Source organism: Dendrobates tinctorius, unplaced genomic scaffold (assembly GCF_039654945.1).
Source record: "Dendrobates tinctorius isolate UK_male_01 unplaced genomic scaffold, ASM3965494v1 ptg000211l, whole genome shotgun sequence".
Lineage (NCBI taxonomy): Eukaryota > Metazoa > Chordata > Amphibia > Anura > Dendrobatidae > Dendrobates > Dendrobates tinctorius.
Window position 1 is genome coordinate 30,837,032 of NW_027361878.1, and position 21,072 is coordinate 30,858,103.

The 21,072-nt window shown below is 43.9% G+C and overlaps 1 protein-coding gene across 2 annotated transcripts; it reads right to left on the bottom strand.

The window, feature by feature from the left end:
- Positions 1-523: 523 nt before the first annotated feature.
- Positions 524-18,190, bottom strand: LOC141058433 (transmembrane protein 272-like). 2 transcript variants are annotated; one of them, XM_073554685.1, is made up of 6 exons: positions 18,062-18,190; positions 17,834-17,865; positions 16,463-16,516; positions 9,728-9,865; positions 7,774-7,945; positions 524-754 (listed from the first exon to the last, which is right to left on the bottom strand). In XM_073554685.1, exons 2-6 carry the CDS (start codon positions 17,853-17,855, stop codon positions 745-747), a joined length of 396 nt encoding a protein of 131 aa, XP_073410786.1. In that variant the 5' UTR covers positions 17,856-17,865; positions 18,062-18,190; the 3' UTR covers positions 524-744. The 2 variants fall into 2 exon arrangements, with proteins under 2 accessions (XP_073410786.1, XP_073410785.1); XM_073554684.1 differs by having other exon boundaries at positions 9,689-9,865.
- Positions 18,191-21,072: the final 2,882 nt, after the last annotated feature.

Consider the following 21,072-nt stretch of genomic DNA (forward strand, 5'->3'; position numbering starts at 1 on the left):
ATGAAGGTAAATTAGACCGAAATGTCTTGTAATCTACCTTCTGGACTGCATTAAATGTTCCTTCTTCATCAAAAATTGAGTGCCCAGTTTATTTATCTAGACATAAAATATAGACATAAGTATGACAATCTGAGTTTTCTGGAAAAAAAATCTAATGAGTTTTCCTTCGCTTGTCTTAATCCAGCCTTGCAGCTGTGGCACAGTTGTGCGGCACGGCGGGGGCACCGAGGCTGCTCCTCACAGTCTTTTAGGATATATTCACATGCAGCAGATTTGCTGCAGATTTTTGTTCTAAACCATCAGTGTTACACGTGGGATTTTTAAACCCCATTCATGTGTATGGAGCACATTTTTGCAAAAGAAATCTACACTTTTGGACATACTGCAATCTCCCAAAAAAGAAGTGTTCTTTCCCAAATAATCCAGCACCAGATCCAATATTTTAGTAATCTGCAACAGTGAAATCGTCACTTTCGGTACCTACTAGCAGACAGATCGACATTCACTGCTCCGTAAATAAACGTCAATATTTTTTAATACAAGATACATGTAACACGGAACGTTTTCCACTTAAAAAATATTATTATGCAAAACAACCACTAGAATTGAATTTGTTACAGGTTTCTCGGATATTTTCCAATTTAAAGGACTCTAAGATGACAATAATATCTCTATTTCACATTTATACAGCTATGTTCATTTTCTGACAATTGCTGCTTTGTCTTCTTTTCTGTAGGTGATTTGTCACTCAATCCTAAAACACAGTGAGAAAAAAAAATCACTAGTTATTACAAATGGAAAATTCACATCTGAAACAAATAAAGGTCTCATCTCCTTAAAAAGATAACAAAGCAAAGTTCTTGTTTGCAACTATCTTCAGAAAGGAATAGGACAAGAACTCTAGCGCCACCTATTGGGGGGGATAACGATATTAAAAGTCAAAATTGACCCTTTAACGAGCCTTGCCACATGATCTGTTATATCCTAAGTCATGTGGAAAAGCTTCTTAAAGAGGCAATATTGACTTTTAGGATTGATACCTCCAATGTAGCATGGCTCGATAAAGGGTTGATATTGACTTTTAGGATTGCTACTTCCAATAAGTGTTAAATGTTTACATTTGCAAAGTTTTTGTAAAAAAAAAACCAACTTTGGAATTTACTTCTTATTAAAAACCTTTCTCTGTTCTCAATACAGGAGGGATTTTACTGCTAAGGCTAAGTGCACACGTACCGGAACTCTCGCGGAAATTACCGCGAGAATTCCGGAATTCCATTCTGCGGGAAAATCGCATTTTAAATTCCCGCGATTTTCCCGGGGAAAAACTAGCATTTTGCAAGCGTAATTAGCTTGCAAAATGCTAGCGTTTTCCAAGCGATATGTAGCATCGCTTGGAGAACTGATTGACAGGTTGGTCACACTCGTCAAACATAGTGTTTGACGAGTGTGACCAACTTTTTACTACTGAGGCCACCTATGCGGAATCAGTAGTAAAAGATAGAATGTAAAAAAAAAATAAAAAATAGTGTTATTCTCACCTTTCCGACGTCCCGCGCATCCGTTCCCAGTAATCCTTTGCGAAAATGCCCGCGATGACGTCCGTTCTCGAGGGATCGCGATGTCTCGCGGTAATTCGCGATGACGTCGCGCGAATGACCGCGAGACTTCGCGATCCCGCGAGAACGGACGCCATCGCGAGCATTTTCGCAAAGGCTTACTGGGACCAGGAGCGTGGAGAGAGGCGGGAATGCTGCGCGGGACACCGGAAGGTAAGAATAACAATATTTTTTATTTTAAATTCTATTTTTTACAGGGATATGGTACCCAAAGCCCAGAGGACAGTCTCCTCTCCTCCGGACCGTGGGTACCATCCGCAATTGTTCTGCTTACTTTCCACATGGTGTGCACAGCCACATGCGGGAATTAAGCGGAACAATGCATTCCTATGGGTGCGGGATCGCCGCAATTCCGCAAATTAATGAGCATGCTGCGTTTTTTACCGCAGCATTAGCACAGCATTGCAGAATCCCATAGGAATGCATGGGATGCTTATTTTTTGTGTTTTCGCGGCAAAATCGCGCGGTTAAAACCGCCGTGGAAACGCAAAAAAAACGCCATGTGTGAACTCAGCCTTAAGGTTACCAGCCACCTCTGCTGTCTACCAGCGGTGGCCGCCTAGGCATGAAGTGCAGCGCTTGCAAGTTCTTTGCTATACATCTTGTAAGTGCTGCTCTGAAGCTGGCTAAATGGCTGGTTTTGGATAGGTTCAGTGCCCCTGCCCTCTTTCGATGCTGAAAATGCAAAGCTGCAGCATCGGAGAGTGCACAATCCTAGTCATTAACACAATCATGCAAACTGTCAATCAATCAGGAGCACAATGCTTTCCAGAGCAAGCAGGAAGCTTTAATGTGTCACAATTTTGTAGTCTTATAACTCAGGGCCAGGGGATCCTACCCTGTCTCTATCACTAGGAGTGCCCTAGCTATCCCTGCTCCCCGGCTTACTTCTGATGGTGAAAATGCTGGGGCCACGTACCTTGCTGTACTCCTGAATCAGCCCTTATCTGTCCCCTCCCAGAGGAGCATGGAGGAATAGTGTATGTATATACACAATCCAGACAAGCAAGGAAGGACGTACGAGGATAAATGAAAATACCAAACATACAAAATATGCACTCCCAGACAACAGAGGTAGAAACCAGAGAGATTACTAAGGTAAACAAAATAGGATAGGATGGAGGCTAAAGGGGGTTTTACACTAAGCAATATCGCTAGCAATATCGCTAAAACGTCACTGGTTTTGTGACGTTATAGCGATATTGCTAGCGATATCGCTATGTGTGATACTTACCAACGACCGGCTCCCCCGCTGCTCATCGCTGATCGCGCGAGAATGTCCGGCTCCATTTCTCGTCGGGCGCTTCCTGCTGAGACTTCCTGCTGTGACGTCCAGCGACGCGTGGAGGCGGGCGGGAGGACGCAGGATCGCTGTGTGTGAATGGTAAGTATCGTGCGCTGCGTCGCTGCTGCATCGCTGTGAGATCTTTCTGTATGAAAGCTCACTAGTGATCATTTAGCGATGCACCAGCGATCCTGACCGGGTCGGATCGCTGGTTGGATCGCTGGTGCATCGCTAAATGTAAAAGGGCCTTTAGCACAAAACTGAAACCACCAAGCAACAGGCACAGAACAAATTTTCTGAATGACTCTACCGAACACCGAAACTGACACTCCTTCACCAGGAAGCACAAAAATTAACACTGACAATCCAGATTGCCAGAGACAGGAATAAATAGGATAGAGGAGTGGCTGATACTGCACAGCTAAGATCCTCCAAGCAGGAAGCTACAGAGACTCCAATCTCAACAGTTTAACCCCTACACTACTGAAAGAAACCTGCTCAGTTTATTATGAGGGAGAAGTGCTACTATTCAGTGCAGGAGTGTGTGAAAACAAAAACGCTGCGGTTTTCTGGCTCCTCTCTGCCATAGTAAAACCTGTGACATAATGTATATGTTTGACTATTATCTATTTTTAATACATTGATTTGTGAAAAAAAAACTTTGAGTGCGGTACTTTTATAATTTAGTTGTTTGTGCCCAAACAACATTTACAGAATGTAATTTGGTATACCCCAAAAACATCAATAGAAAAAAATTAAGCGACATCATTTAACCCCTTCCTGACCTTTGACGCCACGTAGGCGCCACATTGACGCCACGTAGGTCACCCGACCCGCACACACAGGACCCTTTGTACTTCACCACGGTGGGGTGGCTTAGCCCCCACGTGGCTACGATCGCTCTGATTGGCTGTTAAAAGTGAAACAGCCAATCAGAACAATTGTAATATTTCACCAATGAAATTTGGTGAAATATTACAATCCACCCATGGCCGATGCTGCAATAGTATCTGCCATGGCTGGAGACACCGATCAGACCCCCCACTGACTGACGGCGCCGATCTGCTCCCCCTCCCCTTCCCTCCGCTCCCCCCCCACCTTTTGATCACCCCCCTCACCCTCCACGGTGCCTCCGACGTCCCTGTGGCCGTCCCGGTGTCCCGCCATCTCAGACCATGGGCGCCGCCATCTTGGAAAATGGCGGGCGCATGCGCAGTGCGCCCGCTGGAATCTGCCGGCTGCAGATTCATTCATTTATTTTGATCACTGTGATAAACTCTCACAGTGATCAAAATAAAAAAGTAAATAAACCCCCCGTTTATCACCCCCCATAGGTAGGGACAAATAATAAAATAAAGAAAATATTTTTATTTTTCTATTAGGGTTAGAATTAGGGTTAGGGTTGGAATTAGGGTTAGGGTTAAAATTAGGGTTAGGGTTGAAATTAGGGTTAGAGTTGGAATTAGGGTTGGAATTAGGGTTAGCGTTGGAATTAGGGTTAAGATTAGGGTTAGGGGTGGGTTGGGGTTGGGATTAGGGATAGGCTTGTGGTTAGGGTTAGAGTTGGGATTAGGGTTAGGGGTGTGTTGGGTTAGGGTTGTAATTAGGGTTATGATTAGGGTTGGGATTAGTGTTAGGGGTGTGTTGGAGTTAGGGTTGGAGTTAGAATTGAGGGGTTTCCACTGTTTATGAGGGGGTCTCCAAACACGACATAGTGCCACCATTTATTGCAGCCAATTTTGCGCTCAAAAAGTCAAACAGTGCTCCCTCCATTCCGAGCCCCGATGTGTGCCCAAACAGTGGTTTACCCCCACATATGGGGTATCAGCGTATTCAGGAAAAATTGCACAACAACTTTTGGGGTCCAATTTATCCTGTTACCCTTGTAGAAATAAAAATTGTGGGCTAAAAATCATTTTTTGAGGAAAAAAAATGATTTTTTATTTTCATCGCTCTGCATTATAAACTTCTGTGAAGCACTTGGGGGTTCAAAGTGCTCACCACACATCTAGATAAGTTCCTTGGGGTGTCTAGTTTCCAAAATGGGGTAACTTGTGGGGAGTTTCTACTGTTTAGGCACATCAGGGGCTCTGCAAACGCAACATGACACCCGCAGAACATTCCATCAAAGTATGCATTCCAAAATGGCACTCCTTCCCTTCTGAGCTCTCCCATGAGTTCGAAGTGCTCACCACACATCTAGATAAGTTCCTTCGGGGGTCTAGTTTCCAAAATGGGGACACTTGTGGGGGAGCTCCAATGTTTAGGCACACAGGGGCTCTCCAAACGCGACATGGTGTCCGCTAACAATTGGAGATAATTTTCCATTCAAAAAGTCAAATGGCGCTCCTTGCCTTCCGGGCCCTGCCGTGCGCCCAAACAGTGGTTTATGGCCACATATGAGGTATCGGTGTACTCAGGAGAAATTGCCCAACAAATGTTAAGATCCATTTTATCCTGTTGCCCATGTGAAAATGAAAAAACTGAGGCTAAAAGAAAATTTTTGTGAAAAAAAGTACTTTTTTTTTACGGATCAATTTGTGAAGCAGCTTGGGGTTCAAAGTGCTCACTATGCATCTAGATAAGTTCCTTGGAGGGTCTAGTTTCCAAAATGGGGTCACTTGTGTGGGAGCTCCAATGTTTAGGCACACAGGGACTCTCCAAACACGACATGGCATCCGCTAAAAATTCCAGCATATTTTCCATTCAAAAAGTCAAATGGCGCTCCTTCCCTTCTGAGCCCTGCCGTGTGCTCAAACAGTGGTTTATGACCACATATGAGGTATCGGTGCACTCAGAAGAAATTGCCCAACAAATTTTAGGATTCATTTTATCCTGTTGCCCATGTGAAAATGAAAAAATTGATGCTAAGGCTGGTTTCACACTAGCGTTTTTTAGCGCTGCGCTTCGTGCGCGTCCATGCAAATGCGTCCTTTGCCCCTATCTTTAACATGAGGGCACATGGTCTAGCGTATGCACGCGTTCGTATGCGTTTTCGTGTGCATGCATTTTTTTGTAGTGTGCGCCTAGGCGCTCCGGACGCAACCTGTTGCATTTTTGGTTTGTCTGACCTGTCTCAAAAAAACGCATCCCACGCTTGCGCAAAAAAATCACATTACAGTCTATGGGAACGCAGGTGTGCGCATGGACATGTGCACGCCTGTGTTTAAGATCGCATGCTTTTTAAGAGTTAACGTGGCTAGAAACTGATTAAAACGCATGCGCCTAAAAAAAGCAAACGCATACAAAGCGCATGATGCGTTTTTTGCATGCGATTCTATTGCGCACGAAGCGCAGCGCTAAAAAACGCTAGTGTGAAACTAGCCTTAAAGAACATTTTTGTTGGAAAAATTAAAATGTCCATTTTTTCATTCCACGTTGTTTTAGATCCTGTGAAGCACCTGAAGGGTTAATAATCTTCTTGAGGCTATGTGCCCGCGTAGCGTTTAAATCCGGACACTGAAAACCGGACTCCTTCCCAGAAATTTTTTAGCGCGATTTTACCGCGATTATGATCGCGATGTTGCCGCGATTTTCGCGTGTGATATTCAAGCACTTTCCAAGCGATTTGAAGCATCGCTTGGAAAGTGATTGACAGGTTGGTCAAAAAGCTGGTGTGACCAGCTTTTTACTATTGAGGCCGCCTATGCGGCATCAATAGTAAAAGAAAGAATGTAAAAAATAATTAAAAAATAAAAAATTGGGGAATATTTACCTTCCGACGTCCCACGCTGCCATCCCGGGCCTCAGCGTTCCCAGTAATGCCTTGCGAGACCTGTGATGACGTTGGTCTCGCATTGCTATAGCGATCTCACGAGACCACTAGAGTCACGCGAGACTACGTCATCACAGGACCTTGCCGCAAGGCATTACTGGGATCGCTGAGGCCGGGAATGCAGCGCGGGACGTCGGAAGGTAAATATACCCCAATTTTTTATTTTTTATTCTTTTTTTTACAGGGGTATGGTACCCAGGGCCTGGAGGACAGTCTCCTCTCCTCCACACCGTGGGTACCAACCGCACATGAGACGCTTAACTTCCCGCATGGTGGGCATAGCCAAATGCGGGAAGTAAGCGATTCTCATGCATACCTATGGGTGCGGAATCGCGGCAATTCTTTGCGATTCCGCACAAAAGAATGAGCATGCTGCGATTTTTTCCGTGATGCGATTCCGCCGTGGAAAAAAGCGCAGCATTAGCACAGCATGTGCGGAATGCCATAGGAATGCATGGGGGGCGTTCTGTACAAGATTTTTAAATGTTTTCGCGCCGAAAATCGCTGCAAAAACGCTTAAAAATCGCATCGTGGGCACACAGTCTGAATGTAGTTTTGAGTAGCTTGAGGGATGCAGTTTTTAGAATGGTGTCACTTTTGGGTATTTTCTGCCATATAGACTCCTCAAAGTGACTTGAAATGTGAGGTGGTCCCTAAAAAAAATGGTTTTGTAAATTATGTTGTAAAAATGAGAAATCGCTGGTCAGCTTTTAACCCTTATAACTTCCTAACAAAAAAAAATTTGTTTCCAAAATTGTGCTGATGTAAAGTAGACATGTGGGAAATGTTATTTATTACTATTTTGTGTCACATAACTCTCTGGTTTAACAGAATAAAAATTCAAAATTTGAAAATTGCGAAATTTAAAAAATTTTCGCCAAATTTCCGTTTGTTTTTTTTCACAAATAAACACAAAAATTATCGACCTAAATTTACCCCTAACATGAAGCCCAATGTGTCACGAAAAAACAATCTCAGAATCGCTAGGATGCGTTGAAGCGTTCCTGAGTTAAAGGGACACTGGTCAGAATTGCAAAAAATGGCCTGGTCATTAAGGTCAAAATAGGCTGGGTCATGAAGGGGTTAAAAGAACTCACCTCTCATACATATATGATCTTGGTGAAAAACCAAAGCAAAAAAATAGCACCAAAACCACGGCAATTAACAGATATTGTGCTATCACCATTGCAAATGTGAAGTAGTAAACAGCATCGTTACATTGGGCCGGATCTTCATATTCACTGACTACACCAAACACCCAAACACTTCCTAAATGGAGAAAAAAAAACATGCTATTAAAAATACATTTAATGTAAATTAAATCAAGGATGAAGTTCATACTGTGCATAATTTAGCGCTAACATAGGCTGCCATTTGCCAGACAGAGGCCAAAAGTGTGTTTTTGTGCCCTTTACTTTGCTGGACAGCATCTGCACACCTCTTAGGTGTATGTGATAGGGGAAAAGGAGGTGCTTTCCTATACAGAGGACCACCGCAAAAGAAAAAAGAGTAACTCATCTGGAATTCATCCAGACTGTGACCACTCTCAGGCACATACTCCTAAGTGTACGTGCCCAACAGTGGCCACAAGCACAGTCTGCACCTAGACTTAGACTTTTCTTCTACGTAGAATAAATTCGTATGATTGGTTTCTAAACTATAGAAAAAATAGCCTCGAAAGACAGAACAGGCAACAAAGTTTACCAAAATTGGACTGTTGCAGAAAGACGCCTTATGAACATATTAAATTTTAGTGCAAACTGAGCCCTTAAAAGTCATCATTTGTAACAAAAAGTGGCAAAAAGTTACAGATTGCATAACATTTTTAATTTGTGCAATAACATCACCCTAAATTTTAAAAAGTAAGTATGGTTTCTCATTCAGGTGGAGGAAGGGGAGAGCAATGTTAACAACTTTTACATTTATTAAAGGGGTGGTCCGAAGTCCAAAGTAATTTTCCTTTAAATTTATTTTTTTAATGCCATAATGTAATTTATTTTCTACTATACTTTAATTAAAAATTCCCTATCCTTCCCTAACTACACAATCTAACAGCTTATTTTTTTTCACTTCTTTTTTATGACATTTCTTTTGAGAATCTCAATGTATGGTGGGATACTTAAAAGGAAGTGTCATCAGGGGGCAGGGGCTGCGTGCACTGCTGCAGCCCCTACCCCCTCGCTGACATGAAGCATCATCAGTCACACTGGTTTCAGGAGCTGTTCTAGTCCCTGCACACTGTGCGATGTGCACAATGATAGCGTCGCCCCCGCAAGTGACGTCACTGGTCTCTGTACATCGGGTATACAGATACCACTCTGGTGTCAGTTACTGCTGATCTGAGCCGACAACAGAAAGCGAGCTGACATTGTGCAGATTGCACAGTACACAGTGCACGGTTAGTTACTGCTGATCTGAGCCAACAACAGAAAGCGAGCTTACATTGTGCAGATTGCACAGTACACAGTGCACGGTTAGTTACTGCTGATCTGAGCCGACAACAGAAAGCGAGCTGACATTGTGCAGATCGCACAGTACACAGTGCACGGTTAGTTACTGCTGATCTGAGCCAACAACAGAGAGCGAGCTGACATTGTGCAGATCGCACAGTACACAGTGCACAGGGACTAGCCCAGCCCTGGAAACGAGTGTCACTGATGATTCTTCATTGAAGGGAGGCAGGGCTGCCATCAGGGCATTACTACCCTTACTGCTGTATGGGGCCCGGTGAGCAGCAGGACAAAAGGGGGCCTGCAGGTCCAGGGCCCCGCTCTTGTGCTTCTACTCATCAGGCCCCAAGTGCTGTGCACTGTGGGCCTTCGGCACACACGTCGGTGCCGGGGCCAGGAGTTTTTTCGGAGCTGTGCATGGCCGTCCAACCTTGACGGCTGCTCAGCTCCCTCCATGTTCTCTGTACTTTCGGTCATGTAGACTTTTAATTTATAAAATCAGCTTTATGATTGTTTTAATGTTCTTTTATTCATAAGTATGTCAACTATTATAAATACCTACCTGCTATAAGCCAAACAAGGCTAAAAGTTAAAATTATACCTCCTAGAACTCTGCTGTATATGTTCCACATAAATTCCAGAAAATATAATAAAACAGCCACCAACATCGTGACTCCAGAAACCATAAGATAGATAGGTATGAACGGCTGGAGCGGGCAATTGTCTTTATATACGGCTCCTGGGGATAAGCAAGAGGACGGGACAGGTTAGTAACCTTCCAATAATACAAGGGATGATGCATTAAAAAAAACATGTGGCGCGCTCGACATTTACATAACGACTGAACCGGTTGTGGATCGATACAAAAAATTTTGTAGGACATACACTACCGTTCAAAAGTTTAGGGTCACTTAGAAATTTCCTTATTTTTGAAAGAAAAGCACAGTTTTTTCCAATGAAGCTAACTTTAAATGATTCAGTAATACACTCTATACTTTGCTAATGTGATAAATTACTTTTCTAGCTGCAATCGTCTGGTTTGTAATGCAATATCTTCATAAGTGTATAGAGCTCATTTCCAACGACCATCACTCCAGTGTTCTTATGGTACATTGTGTTTACTAATTGTGTAAGAAGGCTAATGGATGGTTAGAATACCCTTGAAAACCCTCGTGCAAGTATGTTAGCACAGCTAAAAACAGTTTGGCTGATTAGAGAAGCTATAAACTTGACCTTCCTTTGAGCTAGTTGAGAATCTGGAGCATTACATTTGTTGGTTCCATTAAACTGTCAAAATGGCCAGAAAAAAAGAACTTTCATGTGAAACTCGACAGTCTATTCTTGTTCTTAGAAATGAAGGCTATTCCATGCGACAAATTGACAAGAGACTGAAGATTTCCTACAACGGTGTGTACTACTCCCTTCAGAGGAGAGCACAAACAGGCTCTAACCAGAGTAGAAAGAGAAGTGGGGGGGCTTCGCTGCACAACTGAGCAACAAGACAAGTACATTAGAGTCTGTAGTTTGAGAAATCGACGCCTCACAGGTCCTCAACTGGCAGCTTCATTAAAATGTACACGCAAAACGCCAGTGTCAATGTCTACAGTGAAGAGGCGACTCCGGGATGCTGGCCTTCAGGGCAGAGTGGCAAAGAAAAAGCCATATCTGAGACTGGCTAATAAAGGAAAGGATTAATATCAGCAAAAGAACACAGACATTGGACAGAGGAAGATTGGTAAAATGTGTTATGGACAACAGACGAATCCAAGTTTGAGGTGTTTGGATCACACAGAAGAACATTTGTGAGACGCAGAACGACTGAAAAGATGATGGAAGAGTGCCTGACGCCATCTGTCAAGCATGGTGGAGGTAATATGATGGTCTGGGGTTGCTTTGATGCTGGTAAAGTGGGAGATTTGTACAAGGTAAAAGGGATTTTGAATAAGGAAGGCTATCACTCCATTTTGCAACTCCATGCCATACCCTGTGGACAGTACATGATTGGAGCCAATTTCATCCTACAACAGGACAATGACCCAAAGCACACCTCCAAATAATGCAAGAACTATTTAGGGAATAAGCAGGCAGCTGGTATTCTATGTGTAATGGAGTGACCAGCGCAGTCACCAGATATCAACCCCATCGAGCTGTTGTGGGAGCAGCTTGACCGTATGGTACGCAAAAAGTGCCCATCAAGCCAAACCAACTTGTGGGAGGGGCTTCTGGAAGCATGGGGTGAAATTTCTCCAGATTACCTCAGCAAATTAACTGCTAGAATGCCAAAGGTGTGAAATGCTGTAATTGCTGCAAAGGGAGCATTCTTTGACGAAAGCAAATTTTGAAGGAGAAAATTATTATTTCAAATAAAAATCTTTTTTTCGAACCTTGTCAATGTCTGGACTAGATTTTATATTCATTTGGCAACTCATTTGATTAATAAAAGTATGAGTTTTCATGGAAAACACAAAATTGTCTGGATGACCCCAAACTTTCGAACAGTAGTTGTGTATGCAACATGTGGTTGATTTTACTTATCCTCAGCATGGGAATGGGATTTATGTAACTACAATCTACAGTGGCATGTAAAGTTTGGGCACCCCTGGTCAAAATTACTGTTATTGTGAACAGTTAAGCATGATGAAGATGAAATGATCTCTAACAGGCCTAAAGTTAAAGATGACACATTTTGTTTGTATTTTAAGCAATGTATATATATATATACACTCACTGGCCACTTTATTAGGTACACCATGCTAGTAAGGGGTTGGACCCCCTTTTGCCTTCAGAACTGCCTCAATTCTTCGTGGCAGAGATTCAACAAGGTGCTGGAAGCATTCCTCAGAGATTTTGGACCATATTGACATGATGGCATCACACAGTTGGCGCAGATTTGTCGGCTGCACATCCCTGATGCGAATCTCCCGTTCCACCACATCCCAAAGATGCTCTATTGGATTGAGATCTGGTGACTGAGGAGGCCATTTGAGTACAGTAAACTCATTGTCATGTTCAAGAAACCAATCTGAGATGATTCGAGCTTTATGACATGGCGCATTATCCTGCTGAAAGTAGCCATCAGATGTTGGGTACATTGTGGTCATAAAGGGATGGACATGGTCAGCAACAATACTCAGGTAGGCTGTGGCGTTGCAACGATGCTCAATTGGTACCAAGGGGCCCAAAGAGTGCCCAGAAAAAATTCCCCACACCATGACACCACCACCACCAGCCTGAACCGTTGATACAAGGCAGGATGGATCCATGCTTTCATGTTGTTTACGCCAAATTCTGACCCTACCATCCGAATGTCGCAGCAGAAATCGAGACTCATCAGACCAGGCAACGTTTTTCCAATCTTCTACTGTCCAATTTCGATGAGCTTGTGCAAATTGTAGCCTCAGTTTCCTGTTCTTAGCTGAGAGGAGTGGTACCCAGTGTGGTATTCTGCTGCTGTAGCCCATCTGCCTCAAAGTTCGACGCACTGTGCGTTCAGAGATGCTCTTCTGCCTACCTTGGTTGTAACGGGTGGCAATTTGAGTCACTGTTGCCTTTCTATCAGCTCGAACCAGTCTGCCCATTCTCCTCTGACCTCTGGCATCAACATGGCATTTCCGGCCACAGAACTGCCGCTCACTGGATTTTTTTTCTTTTTCGGACCATTCTCTGTAAACCCTAGAGATGGTTGTGCGTGAAAATCCCAGTAGATCAGCAGTTTCTGAAATTCTCAGACCAGCCCTTCTGGCACCAACAATCATGCCACGTTCAAAGGCACTCAAATCACCTTTCTTCCCCATACTGATGCTCGGTTTGAACTGCAGGAGATTGTCTTGACCATGTCTACATGCCTAAATGCACTGAGTTGCCGCCATGTGATTGGCTGATTAGAAATTAAGTCTTAACACACAGTTGGACAGGTGTACCTAATAAAGTGGCCAGTGAGTGTATATATATATATATATATATATACACACTGTTCAAAAAAATAAAGGGAACACTTAAACAACAGAATATAACTCCAAGTGGATCAAACTTCTGTGAAATCAAACTGTCCACTTAGGAAGCAACACTGATTGACAATCAATTTCACATGCTGTTGTGCAAATGGAATAGACAACAGATGGAAATTATTGGCAATTATCAAGACACCCTCAATAAAGGAGTGGTTCTGCAGGTGGGGACCACAGACCACATCTCAGTACCAATGCTTTCTGGCTGATGTTTTGTTCTCCTTTGAACGTTGGTTGTGCTTTCACACTCGTGGTAGCATGAGACTGTCTCTACAACCCATACAAGTGGCTCAGGTAGTGCAGCTCATCCAGGATGGCACATCAATGCGAACTGTGGCAAGAAGGTTTGCTGTGTCTGTCAGCGTAGTGTCTAGAGGCTGGAGGCGCTACCAGGAGACAGGCCAGTACACCAGGAGACGTGGAGGGGGCCGTAGGAGGGCAACAACCCAGCAGCAGGACCGCTTACCTTCGCCTTTGTGCAAGGAGGAACAGGAGGAGCACTGCCAGAGCCCTGCAAAATGACCTCCATCAAGCCACAAATGTGCATGTGTCTGCACAAACGGTTAGAAACCGACTCCATGAGGATGGTCTGAGGGCCCGACGTCCACAGTTGGGGGTTGTGCTCTGTCAAAATTCCAATTTGCTCAATCGTATGAATATTATAGGGAAATAAGCTACAGGAAAATGAGCTCTTCTGCCTCCGTTCACCTGTAGGAAAATGTGATTCCAGTGGATATTCTGATCTATTGCATCTATAACTTGAAAAATTCATGTACTGTGGTTTTGGTGTCTCTGTAATTAGATTTCTGATATAGTAATATAAAGTATAAAATGCGTAGTATATGGCAACCGTATAAGACCGTATAAATATTTAACCTCTCTCTCTCTTCTGGTATTTTTCCCTCCTCATTTAAGCATGCCATCATACATCCACTACTTAAAAAAACCATCCCTCGACCAAAACTGTGCCGCTAACTATAGACCTGTCTCTAATCTTCCCTTCATCTCTAAACTCCTGGAACGCCTGGTCCACTCCCGTCTTATCCGCTATCTCTCAGAAAACTCTGTTCTCGACCCTCTCCAATCCGGTTTCCGCTCTTTACACTCCACTGAAACTGCCCTCACTAAAGTCTCTAATGATCTGCTAACAGCTAAAACAAATGGTCACTACTCCATGCTAATTCTCTTGGATCTCTCTGCAGCATTCGACACTGTGGATCATCAGCTCCTCCTCACTATGCTCCATTCCATTGGCCTCAAGGACACCGTTCTCTCCTGGTTCTCCTCCTATCTCTCCGATCGCTCCTTTACTGTTTCTTTTGCCGGTTCCTCCTCCTCTCACCTTCCCCTTACTGTTGGGGTTCCTCAAGGATCGGTTCTAGGCCCCCTCCTCTTCTCCTTGTACACTGCCCCTATTGGTCAAACAATCAGTAGATTTGGTTTCCATTACCATCTCTATGCTGATGACACCCAATTATACGCTTCTTCTCCTGACATCTCGCCAGCCTTTCTAGAAAACACTGGCGATTGTCTAAACGCTGTGTCTAATATCATGTCCTCACTATATCTGAAACTGAACCTGTCAAAGACTGAACTCCTTGTGTTTCCTCCCTCTACTAATGTACCTATACCCGACATTGCCATTTCCGTCTGTGGTTCCACTATTACTCCCCAGCAACATGCCCGCTGTCTTGGGGTCATACTTGATTCCGAGCTTTCCTTTGCCCCCCACATTCGATCACTGGCTCGCTCTTGTCATCTGCACCTCAAAAACATTTCTAGAATTCGACCTTTTCTTACTTTTGACTCTGCAAAAACTCTTACTGTTTCTCTTATTCATTCTCGTCTCGACTATTGTAACTCTCTTCTAATCGGTCTCCCTCTTACAAAACTCTCCCCTCTCCAATCTGTCTTGAATGCTGCAGCCAGGATCATATTCCTCACCAATCGTTACACCGATGCCTCTACCTTGTGCCAGTCATTACACTGGCTACCCATCCACTCCAGAATTCAGTATAAACTTATTACCCTCACCCACAAAGCCCTCCATGGCTCAGCACCACCCTACATCTCCTCCCTTGTTTCAGTATACCACCCTACCCGCGCCCTCCGTTCTGCTGATGACCTGAGGTTAGTATCCTCAATAGTCAGAACCTCCCACTCCCGTCTCCAAGACTTTACACGCGCTGCGCCAATTCTTTGGAATGCACTTCCCAGGTCAATACGATTAGTCCCCAATCCCCACAATTTTAAGCGTGTCCTGAAAACGCATTTATTCAGACTGGCCTATCGCCTCAACACATTAACCTAACCTATCCCTGTGTGGCAGAGACAAAAGTTTTACCATAACCAGGTTCCCTGCATCATGTTCCCACATGCTTTATGCATCCATTAGCCCTTTGTGTCTGTACTGTTACACACTTAACATTATGGCTGGTCCATACAATCAGGGCAACTGTTACCACCCACCTTTCGTGTCTACCTCTTTCCTCATAGACTGTAAGCTTGCGAGCAGGGCCCTCACTCCTCTTGGTATTTGTTATAATCTACTGTATGTGATTATTGTTATGCTGTAATGTCTATTGTCTGTACAAATCCCCTCTGAAATGTAAAGTGCTGCGGAATATGTCGGCGCTATAAAAATAAAATTTATTATTATTATTATAAGACATGTTAATAGTGTAAAGTATAAAGACAGGGACAATATGTCAGATTTCTCTGATAAGATCTATTACAACCATGTGCACTGTTGATTTATGAAATAACAATAGAAAACAATGGCTACTCTTATTAATATATTCATCCCAGCTTCTAGACAGTACCTTGTAGCTAAAAAAAAATCTTTAAAATTTATAACGCCTTTACTACGGTAAATCACAACAGAAAAAAAATCATTAACCCCCTATTCAGGATTGAATAATAAAGTATTGTTCAGCAGTGGGTCAGTAAAGTTATGGTGATGTCAAATGTATATATATATATTTTTTTATCTTTTAGTACTTAAAAAAAAGATTAAAAAATTAGGTAGTCTTTATTTTCTGATACCCATATTTTTTTCAGTTGTTTTTTTTTTTTTTTTTTTTTTTTTAGGAGACACCTTCCCTGCATCCAACCATTCGACTGAATGCCTTAATAGGAGCTGGTGCGCAACTCCACCCTTCATAGAGGCCGCATGTCGCCAAAGGGGTTAACAATTCTGACGGACTTGATTTCAGAATGATTCATTTAATTGAAATCTTTCCTCAATGTCGTCATATGATATGATCACGCAGACCAATCTTGATTTTATTTCCGACCGTAGCTCCAATGACATTTTTAACATTACTTACCCATTGCAATCATAGATATGCTCATTACAGTCCAATATGTAATAGTCTCCGCACCTAGAAATAACAGATTATAATTGTTATCTTTTGTAACAAACTATATACTATAGAAAATAAAGTAAAATAATAAGGTATAAGTAAAGCCTAACTTGAATTCTTCCCTATAGGTCTAAATCCACTTGCTATTTTCTATTAAAAAAAGCCGCTCGTCCGGCACCGAAACGCGTTAGTAAATGAAAACCTTGTTCATACCCTACGGATCTCATCCTTTGGGCTCACCCACACTGCCGTATAACACGGCCGAGAGTTATCCGATGTTTTTTTCCGATAGCACTAAGCCCAAGGATATACTTTGGGACTGTGCCAATTCGGCATCAGAGAACAATCTCAGCATGCTGCGAGTGGCTCCAATAACCGGATCGCATGCACACATACAAGTCTATGGGTGCGTGTCAAACGTCGCACTGCACTCGGATGTCATCCAAGTGCAGGCCGACATCCGTGAATGGACGCAATGGAATAGATGAAGAAATTACTTTCTCCCTCTCCTCCTCCACACTTCTGCTGCGATTCTCTCATGAGAAAGAATCGGATCACAGTGAACTGACACTCGGCTCAATCTCTGACGCAGTCATTCGCATAATCGTCCCGATTCTCTCGCATGAGAGAATCAATGGCCGTGTTACCTTGGTCTGACCCAAACTATAGTCCAGATCACCGATGCAATTCTGAGAACGCCATACCTAGCAGCAATTTTGCTGCAAGGCTCTAATTCATGCCGCCCACGATGATGGCAGCATTTATTAGCTGTTCTCTTTCACGGAAAACTGTCGTCTCCCCTATCTGTGCACTATAGGGGCGTAGGTAAAGATTTCTTTAATCTGGCAGGGTGATTTATTTGGGATTTATTAACTCTACAGTGTTTGAAAAACTAATCTTAAGAGCCTGTGCACACGCTGCAGATTTTTCTTTTTTTTTTTTTTTTTCTATGCAGGTTTAGCACAAAACCTGAAGGGTTTCCTGATGCGAACAAAGTGAATGGGAATCCTGAAGTCTCATGCACATGCTGCTTATTGCTTCCTATTTCCTATTCGTCAATTCTTTCAGCATTTGAGCTGCAGATTAATCTGCGAAAAAATCTGCACCGAAAACGCATGTAAAAAATGCATCATAAACACGGCAAAAAAGCTGCAAAAAAAGTGGCAAAAATGCTGCAAAACCGTGGCAAAAACACGCCTAGTTTACACAGTGTTTTTACTGCCTGGAGATGCAGAAATGTCTGCACCAAATATTTCACATGTGCACATATCCTTATCCTTCAGCTTTTCTCACGACTGTACATTATTAGAAAGTTTTAAAGGAACATACACTTACGTGTATAAGTGGATGCATCCATTATTTCCAGTCTGTAAAACACACATTGAGGTGATAGATGATAGAGAAACAAACAATACATTTTTACAATAATCAATGTATTTTGCTTTATTAAAAATTAGACACTTTATTGTTTTTGCTTTTTTAAATTGTCACCTGGATTCAGATATCTCTAGTTATACGATACTAGCCAGGCAGAAAAATAGAAGCTTACAGAGCGTACTGTACCTCTTAAAATCGGCAGACCGCAATGTGAATTATAAGTTCTCCTATTCCAACTTTTCATACCAGCACATTCTCAGATGGGAAGTAAAACTAAAGAAACCACAGAGGACATCAGAATTTTAAAAGTATCACACCACTAAAAGTTTTACTTTCAAATTAAAATAGAACCTTTCGTAATAACTATATTTTAAAAAAAATATTTTCTTGCACCAGTTTCTTCTTTTCACCCACCAATTTTAGCCTTTGTCTGTACTGCTGCCGGAATCGTTGACATCATGCCATTGTTTTTAGTATTTGTATTTCAATAAAGTGTGTTTAAAACTTAATTAGAAATATAAGTACCATATTTATTCCTGGCACCCAGTTTTCTTTTTTTCGGTTATATTAACAGACACCAAGTGTAGATCTGGGGATCTTTGTTAGAACCCAACGGAATCCCATGATCACTGTGCAGGGTGTCAATTGAATGAGCTGAAAAAGGTGTCCCGATAAGGCCTCTTTCACACGTCCGTGTCTACGGTATGTGTGGACTGAGGTGTCAGTTTTCACACGTAGACACATTGAAATCTATGTTGCTGTGCACATGTCCGTGTGTTTCCACGGACCGTGTGTCCATGTGATCCACACGTAGATATGTCTGTTTTTTAGCAGCAGTTCAGGCCGCAAAATGTTCCGCACACATGCACATGGAGAACACACTGGGATGTCACCCGTGTGACATGTCCTGGCGCAGGCGAAGCAACGCTATAGTAAGCGCTGTTCACCGGCGCTGCCTGCTCATCATTCTCCCCTGTGATCGGCATGAGCAGAGGAGAATGATGAGAGTTGTATTCAAGTGATAACACTGACAGCAGGTGGCGGCTGATGGGACTATTACTCCCATCAGCCTACACCTACTGCCTCTAATAACAGCAGGAGCAGCTGATGGGAATTTTCTCACCATGATCTGCTCAGGAAGTCACTGAGCTGAACTGTGGTGACCTCATCACTGATTTTTTTGCCATGGTGCTGAGGTCACCACAGTTCAGCCCTGCTGGGAACGCAGTCTCAGTGACCTGCGTTAACTTCTATGACATCACCGCCAGTCACTGATGCTGCGCTCGCAGCAGCTCATTTACCAGTGGTTCTCAGCCTGGACGGTTGCATCTTGGCACCGTCCAGGATGAAAACTATTCATCCCCCAGACATGGATTACAGCATGAGACAGAACGACGGATACGTGAGGGATATTGTTGTTTTTTAACAGGAGACAAGGGATTCAGTGGAATTAGGCGTAAGGTGAGTATAACTGTGTTTGTTATTTTTGAATAAAAATTTACCATACAACTATAGGATTAGTAATGGATAGGGGTCATCCCAGTGTGTCATCCGTGTGCACGTGTGCAGGACGTTTTGCGGTCTGTGTTGATGGTAAAAAATGGACATGTCAGCCTGTTTTGCCCACAAACACACAGTCCAGGAAAACACACTGACATGTGCACAGACAATGGGTCTACGTGTGTAAGTGTCTCCGGTGCATGTGAAAACTGTATTCACACGTACAGGAGTCGCTGACGTGTGAAAGAGGCCTAAGAGACTACAAGGGGTTGAAAGAATTTTTTATCTTACAGGTGCTGCTTACTGTCATGCCGTCTCTGCATACTCACCCGGCCATCGCTCCCACACCGCAGCCCCCCGCCGCCTGACATCCACGGAGGTCACCTCTGACAGGCTCGTGGCCGGCGGCGTCTCTGCATGCAATGTGCATGCGCCATAGGCCGCGCCTCCCTCCTGCTTCTTGTGCTCCGGCTATGCCCTGACCCGGAAGCCCCCCCCGACTAATGGCAAACCAGACAGGGGCATATCAGGCCACTTCCCCCTGAGGGAGGCGCCTGATCGTTGTGTTTCCTAGCACACTGGGCCTCGCTTCATCGTGTGCTCTCTGCAGTCCTGCAGTCCTGTTCTCGTCTGCTCCCTGCAGCAGCCTCTCAGTCCTGCTATCCGTGTTCCCTGCTGTATTCCGCAGTCCTGCCTCCGGTACTCCCTCCCTCCTTCTCCAGTCCTGCCTGCGGTGTTCCTGTTCCATCCTGCCCCAGTCCTTCCGTCCTACTCCAGTCCTGCCTCCGGTCTTCCTGTTCCATCCTGCTCCAGTCCTGCCGTCCTACTCCAGTCCTGCCTCCAGTGTTCCTGTTCCATCCTGCTCCAGTCCTTCCGTCCTACTCCTGTCCTGCCTCCGGTGTTCCTGTTCCTTCCTGCTCCAGTCCTTCCGTCCTACTCCAGTCCTGCCTTTGGTGTTCCAGTTCCATCCTGCTCCAGTCCTTCTGTCCTCCTCTAATCCTGTCTCCTGTGTTCCTGCTCCAGCCATCCCTCCACGTTCCAGTCTACTGTCTTACTCCATTCCTGTCTCCTGTGTTCCAGCTCTGTCCTGTCATCTACACTTCAGTCCCACAGTCCTACTCCAGTCCACCCTGAGCCGCCCCTCTCGGTACTGGCTACCGTGGTACTCGAACCCCTGGGCCTGCTCCTAACGATCCCTGTATAGGGGTCGGTTCCTCCTGGCAGCTCGCCCGGGGGCCCTCAGTGCCACGGCCCAGAGAGTCGACTCCTGGATATTCCAGCTCCAGACCAGCCACGCTAACACTTACGTTGCTTTTCCTTGAAGTTGTGGATGTGCCTATCTGCTTTCCTTTCCCAGCAGAAAAGTAAATTAATGACATATATTTGGCTTTGTTCCGTTTCCTTTGTTCCATTTGTCACTCACTTTAAATAGCCTACTCTTTTGCACAATGTAATTTTTTTATTTCCAATTATGAATCTGTTTTTCATGCAAAGGTGTCGGATCATCATTTGGGGATTCTAAGGGGTAAGCTGTTAAGGTATTATGTAGAGGAAGATGATGTGGCCAGAAAATGTGTTGCGTAATGAGAGTGTGGGATGTGCATGTCAGACAAGGTGCTAACCAGCAGACGGAGTGAGGGAGTTAAGTAAACCTAGTAAGGGTGCAGTCAAAAGGCCGTATAGATCGGACCGATATC

Bases quoted from the DNA above. Each gene is read 5' to 3' on its own strand.
- LOC141058433 (XM_073554684.1), bottom strand. From the start codon at position 17,855: ATGGATGCATCCACTTATACAC. The intron at 9,866-16,462 runs GTAAGTAATGTT...GCTTATCCCCAG, and splicing joins CATATCTATGATTGCAATGG to GAGCCGTATATAAAGACAAT. The intron at 7,946-9,688 runs GTAGGTATTTAT...TTCTCCATTTAG, and splicing joins CCTTGTTTGGCTTATAGCAG to GAAGTGTTTGGGTGTTTGGT.